General features: G+C 49.3%; 1 protein-coding gene across 1 annotated transcript; it reads right to left on the reverse strand.

Moving 5' to 3' along the window:
- Positions 1 to 4,292: 4,292 nt before the first annotated feature.
- Positions 4,293 to 5,561, reverse strand: HTR1A (5-hydroxytryptamine receptor 1A). Its single transcript, XM_065905730.1, has one exon. It carries the CDS (start codon positions 5,559 to 5,561, stop codon positions 4,293 to 4,295), a length of 1,269 nt encoding a protein of 422 aa, XP_065761802.1.
- Between the last annotated feature and the right edge of the window lie 952 nt (positions 5,562 to 6,513).

Here is a 6,513-nt window from a genome sequence, read left to right on the forward strand (position 1 = left end):
AGCTGCTAATTGTTTATCGGGGCTTGTTAGTCTCACTGAAAGTGACTGATAACAACACTCTTTCTTAATTGGAGTGTTGATACAGGCTCAAGAAGCCCTGTAGAAAACAGAAAGCCACTGCCTCCTTGGAGGAAAAGATGCCAGAGCATAAAGCAAAAGCCAAGAAGGGCGATATCCACAATCTAGAAGACAAATGTACCAAATGCATCATTTTCCTCAAGGTCAGGGATGTGTTTATGTAATACTTCTCAAATGAAAAACTCCGTACAGTTCTTGTTATCTCGATTCCTATCTTGACTTTTCATTATCAGGAGAATATGTATGTACATACATTGCCTAAATTAGGCTTCACAGTGTCCTCTTCTGTGGCCATAATAGCTCTGACTTTGTTTTCCCCTTGAGGCTTACCTGGGTTCAACTTTGCCCTACAGCCATCATTCTGACACCAGGAAACAGTGAAATTAACAAATATAACATGGGAAACAAGAGGCCTCACTGATGATTCCACAGGGAAAAGAGAGCATTTGAATCAATCTTAATGTAGTAATAGATCTTCCATAAAAAACCCCACTATCAAGTGAGACCCAGCCAGAAAGGAAACTGCCCCTTCACTTTCAATTAAGTGACGAACCTCAAAACAATGTGTTGCTTCATTTGAAACCAGGGAGGCTATTTTCTTCCAGCTGGACATTGTGGAGAAGACAGAGAAGGGGGCTCATCACCCTCAACTGCGCTAAAAAGGCAACACAGGCCCCTGGCACTTTTTTAGAATCTGCATTTCTCTTCTGCAAGTCCCCCACCCTATCCATATTAATTAGACAGACGTCTAAATCTTCTCTGTAGATGTCAGTCAGGGAAAATGCATGGTTTCAAGGTTAAAAGATGAAATGTCACCTTCTCTTTCCAGAGACAGGAATTTTTAAAAAAGAAATCACTCATCTAGCATGAGTTTCTGTGCTAAAATGAAATTTATTTCTCTAAGTGTCAGATCCCTGATGTGTATAGCAGGATCTTCTCCTGATAACAGTATTTTTTTTTTAACTTCAACTTTATAATTATACAAATAAATACAAGCAGACAGTGATTATGATTAAAATAAAGATGTATATGTTACTGATATCAGTTTATTGTAGCATTACCATTATTAAAGTCCTTTATTGTCACAGGGAAGAGTGAAGGCCAATTTTGATGCATATATACTTTACCTTAATACAATACTTTAAAAGAAAAAAAAAAGCATTAGGGGCTCTTGCAGCTCTTTTGCACTTATTCCTCAAATCTCTCTATTGTTTTGGCAATTACACTCTAATTAGATGCTTCTTCCCCAATTGTGTGTAAATCCTTCAAGGCAGGAAGAACAAAGGTCCCAAAGCCATTGACATAGTTCCTCAAAAGATAAATAGAACTCTCAAGACTTCAAATGCTGATCAAGGTAAAATTTAGATGAGCAATATAGGACTTGAATTATTTTATCTAGAGAATTTGTCCTTAAAATATAGGAAGACATACAGCAAAGTTTGGTTTTCAATATAGCTCTACTTAAACTATTGTGAGCAAAAAAAAAAAAAAAAAAAAACATTGAATTTTCAAATAAATAAGTGATGAACTGGAGAAATCACTCTCATTTATCCACCATAGCCCCTTTGAAGCATTATTTATGCCAAGCTTCCCTGGCAGGTTCAGTGGTTAGGACTTCCCCTTCCAGTGCTGGGGGTGTGTGTTTGATCTCTGGTGGTAAAGCTAAGAATCCCACATGCTTCTAGCCCCCCAAAAACAAAACATAACACAGAAGCAATACTGTAACAAAGTCAATAATGACTTAAAAAAAGGACCACATCAAGAAAAAAAAAAAAAAACCTTAAAAAAAGAAAAGTATTACTTATGCATAGAAAAAATCATCCACTGAGTTCCCAGAGCGCTTATAGGTTTCTCTCTTTTAAGGGGATGTGATGCTTACTCTTGGTTTAGGTCTGAGAAAAAGATACCAAAGGAAGGTTTTGTTCAGTTTGACGAACAATAAATGGGCTACAAGTGATAGAGCTGTCTTTTCACTTTCTTCATTTTAACATAAGTGAACTTTTTTCATTTGCAACTTTTTTTTAACACAGTTCTAAAAACAGTCCAAGGAATCATTCCAAAGGTAAGCATGAACAGAGAAGGGAGTAAGAATCATTAACTTTGTGCAATTATTGGAAAAGAAACCCGTCATTCATCAGAAAGTTAGAGGCTAGCTCTAATTATAACAAACTTCTTGATCCTGGTCACATGGATGGAAACTTACATTCAAATGGAGCTGAAAAACTTCTCTTCTGGGGGCAGTAAAGAAAATCGGTTTTTCAGTAGGAGTGGCAAGGCTGAAAGAAGGACTTTTTAAGAAGAAAGCTTGGAGTGCTCCATACATTAAAATGACGAGGCCGGTTTCTGGGCAAACCTGTGTTGCAGGACAGTCAGGGCAAGGAGCTGTGTACAGGAGTCCCCTGGACTCCACAGAGAAAGCACCCCTAGTGAGTCCTTTATTGTTGTTCAGCCACCAAGTCGTGTCCTACTCTTTGCGACCCCATGGACTGCAGCATGCCAGGCTTCCCTGTCCTTCACCATCTCCCAGAGTTTTCTCAGACTTCTGTCCATTGAGTCAATGATGCTATCTAACCAACTCATCCTCTGCCGCCCTAGGGCCTCTATTTAACATAAGCACTTCTGAGGTCATAGTGCTAAACCTGTGGGGGCCCATTCTACTGAAAGCCCTGATTTCCCTTTTGGAAACAAAATCTTGGTAACCAAGTGTCCTGGACATTCTGCAGAACAAATCTTGTTCAGTGTCAGGGTGCGAAATAGATCTATTTTCCATTTGGAAAAGGAGGAGGGAGTGAATTAGGAGGAAAAAAATCTGCTTCCATTGGATAAACTTCTCCTTTCAGGTTCCAAGGGGAGGGCCAGCCAGAGCTCAGAGCTCGGCCCACCTGGACAATGGCACCCTTGGGGCTTGCTAGTTTTTCTAGTCCCTAGAGCTGCTCTAGAAGCTGTGGCTTCATTAACTTCAACTGTTGAGCGTCCCTGGGGACTCAGACGGTTAAGAATCCGCCTCCAGTGTAGGAGACCTGGGTTTGATCCCTGGGTCGGGAAGATGCCCTGGAGGAGGGAATGGCAACCCACTCCAGTATTCTTGCCAGGAAAATCCCACGGATAGAGGAGCCTGGCGGGCTACAGTCCATGAGGTCCGAAAAACCGGACTGAGCGACACACCCTCGCTTGAGTAAATCCTGGGGCGTAGGCGGGATGGCTCCAGTTGGGATTAGTTTTCAGTGTACCCGCCCAGCACAAACCAGACCTCAGACAGCCGCGAAGGTGCGCGGATCCTCGGCACTCGGCGCCCCCGCTGGGCTCACGCAGCGTGGCCGGCGGGCGCCACCCACAGTAGGCAAGTGGCGATACCAGCTCCTACAGACTCGCGGGCAACCTGTACGAACAAGTCCGCTCTCCCTTCCCAATGAATGTCAGTTTCTTTGGTGAGTGCTGACACCAAGGCAGGCAAGGATAAATTCGTTCCGCTCTCCCTCGCTCTCTCCCTCTGGCCCAGCCTTGTACTCACTGATCCACTCAGACAACCTCTAGCCACTTGTTTTGAATCCAAGAAAACAACGCATGGGGCTGTTTTCGGGAGAGTTGCTCTGGAAGCGCACGCCAGCAGACCGAGACTCCCTGGGACACCTTAGGTATCGGGAAAAGCAGACCCTCCCAGCTTTTCCAACTAGCAAATCAGTGCATTAGGACTGGCGAGGGCATAAAGGGAAGATGGGAAAGGAAGGATGAGAACACCGCGGGACGGGGCGGGGGTGGGTTTACTGGGAAATGAAGCAAAGTCCTGAACCTTAAGTTCAAGTTGTAGCAGTGAGGCGATCGCGTGGGAGCCTTTTATGTACAGGGTTTTTTTCGTGTGGATTTTTCTTTTGCCTTTAACGGCTGAAGCTTAAAGTTCCGCCGCGAAGATTTGGAGGCAGAAGAAGCAGGAGGCAATTGCTGGACTCAAACTGATTCTGAAGCCAGTTTGAGCCAAGGTCGCCTCTCACCGAGCGCAGGGGTTTCTCTCTTGCCCGGAGGCTAGAGCCTCTTTACGCAGAGCGCCCTCCTTCCCCGCTGGGGATTGAGGCTTGGGAGAGGCTTGGGAGGATGAAGGTCAGGAAGCAACGCGCCGAGCAGCTGTGAATGTCAGAGGGAAAGTAGCAAAGGTTTTGATTCCAAGGACTAGGGGAGGCAGAATGAATGGGGTGGGCCTACTCGCCGCTACTCCATCATCATCGGCGGCAGAACTTGCACTTGATGATCTTCTTAAACGCGTTTTGGAAGTCCTTGTTGAAGTAGGCGTAAATGACAGGGTTAAGCAGAGAGTTGGAATAGCCCAGCCAGTTGATTATGGCCCCCAACAGGGTAGGCATGTGGCAGCTGCTTTCGCAGAAGGGCAGGACTAGGGCCACGATGAAGAAGGGCAACCAGCAGAGGATGAAGGTGCCCATGATGATGCCCAGAGTCTTCACCGTCTTCCTCTCGCGGGCCAGGGCCATCTTGCGCTTGGCCTCGGCGTTGCGCTCATTCTTCTTCTCGAAGGAGGCGGGGACGTAGGGGACAGCACCGGCTTCGCTGGGCAGCGGAAGGTGCTCTTTGGAGTTGCCCACCCGGTGCACTTCGATCACCTCCAGGGCGGCGCCTTCTTCGCCCTGCCTCACGGCTCCATTGGCGCACGGAGCCCCTGTTACCTTGTTCTCCGTGCCCTGCCTCCAGTCTCTGCTATCCGACTCACTACTCACGCTCTTTCTGGGCTGCGGGGCCGGCGACGCCGCAAGGCGGTGGGTGGCTGCCTTCCTGTCCACCTTCTTGACTGTCTTGCGGATGCGGAATCGCGCTGCTCGAAAGATGCGCCCGTAGAGAACCAGCATGAGCAGCAGAGGGATGTAGAACGCGCCGAAGGTGGAGTAAATAGTGTAGCCGTGGTCCTTACTGATGGTGCACGCGTCCGGGTCCGAGCGGTCTTCCGGGGTGCGCCAGCCCAGCATGGGCGGGATGGAGATGAGGAAGCCAATGAGCCAGGTGAGCGAGATGAGCGCGGCTGCGCGCCGGGGCGTCCTCTTGTTCACGTAGTCGATGGGGTCGGTGATGGCCCAGTATCTATCCAGCGCGATAGCGCACAGGTGCAGGATGGACGAGGTGCAGCACAGCACGTCGAGGGCGATGAACAGGTCACAGGTGACCTGTCCCAGAGTCCACTTGTTGAGCACCTGGTACAACGCGGCCATGGGCAGCACCAGCACCGACACCATGAGGTCGGTGATGGCCAGCGAGCCTATGAGATAGTTCGCCACGTTCTGCAGGGAGCGCTCCAGGGCGATGGCCGCCACTACGCACGCATTGCCCAGCACCGCGCAGAAGATGAGCGTGCCCAGCACTAGAGAGGTGATTACTTGATAGCTGAAGGTCACGTCGGAGATGCCAGTAGCGTTGCCGCGTGTCCCGAAGGGACCCTGGGACGACGTGGTGTTATTGCCCTGTCCGGGGCTCAGCACATCCATGCTTGCGCGCCGGGCAGGGGAGGGGGAGGGGAGAAAGAGCGGCTCCAGGTTCCCCCTCGCCCCTCCCCCTGGGGTCGCCCGCCCCGGTTTCCTGGGGAGTTTCAGCCGGGAGAGGATGCGGGGACTCGGGCAGGAAGTTCTTACTGCTCAGGCGAAAGCATCTCGCAGAAGCAGCTAGCTTCTAGGCGCTCCCTGGGCTCTCGTAGTGCCGCGCGCTCAGAGACTCCAGCTGGGAAATAAATTGGCTGGAGAAACAGCTCCGGGATCTCCGGGCGGCGGAAAGGTGGCTGGAACGTCTGTCTCTTGCAGTCCATTATACTTTGCCGCTGCCTAACTGGCTGCCATACCACTCGGAGTCTCCCCACCCCCAGCAAAGAGTCTCCAGTCTTAGAAGTATCTGCAATAGAGAAACACCGGCTTCCACAGTCACTCTGCAACCCTCCTCTTCCTTGCTTCTCCCCCTCCTCTCCTACTCTTCCCTCCACTCTCTTCTCTTCTCTTAACCCTCCTCCGTCTCCCTCTTTCTCCCTCTAGTCATCCCCTCCGTCTCCTCTTCTCACTCTCCTTTACCTCTCCGGTGTTGCTCCGACAGCCAGGCTCCCTCCCTCCTAAGACTTCCCCAACCCTGAGTGCCTCTTTCCCCCGGTTCCCCGCCCTGCTTTCCCTCTAGCTCTGCCTCTTTGCGTTCAAGTCCCTTTTGGTCGACCGAGACTCAGAACTCTCTTCCACACACCCGATCTGCCGATCAGACCAACATTACAAAAAATAACTCCGCCTCCCACCCAGCCAAACTCGAGAGAGAGAGAGAGAGAAAAAATCTAACCACATACATTGCTTCGTATTTGTCAAATTCTTTAGTAGACTCAGCATCACTGAGTGACAATAGGACAAGAGAAGAGGAGGCATAAGGAGCCTGAATGGGGACGTGGACAGTCCTGGGTCAGTCTGTAAA

This window comes from Muntiacus reevesi, chromosome 14 (assembly GCF_963930625.1).
Source record: "Muntiacus reevesi chromosome 14, mMunRee1.1, whole genome shotgun sequence".
Taxonomy (NCBI): Eukaryota; Metazoa; Chordata; class Mammalia; order Artiodactyla; family Cervidae; genus Muntiacus; species Muntiacus reevesi.

What these genes read in the sequence shown, in the direction of transcription:
- HTR1A (XM_065905730.1), bottom strand. Translation starts at nt 5,561, where the DNA reads ATGGATGTGCTGAGCCCCGGACAGGGCAATAACACCACGTCGTCCCAG.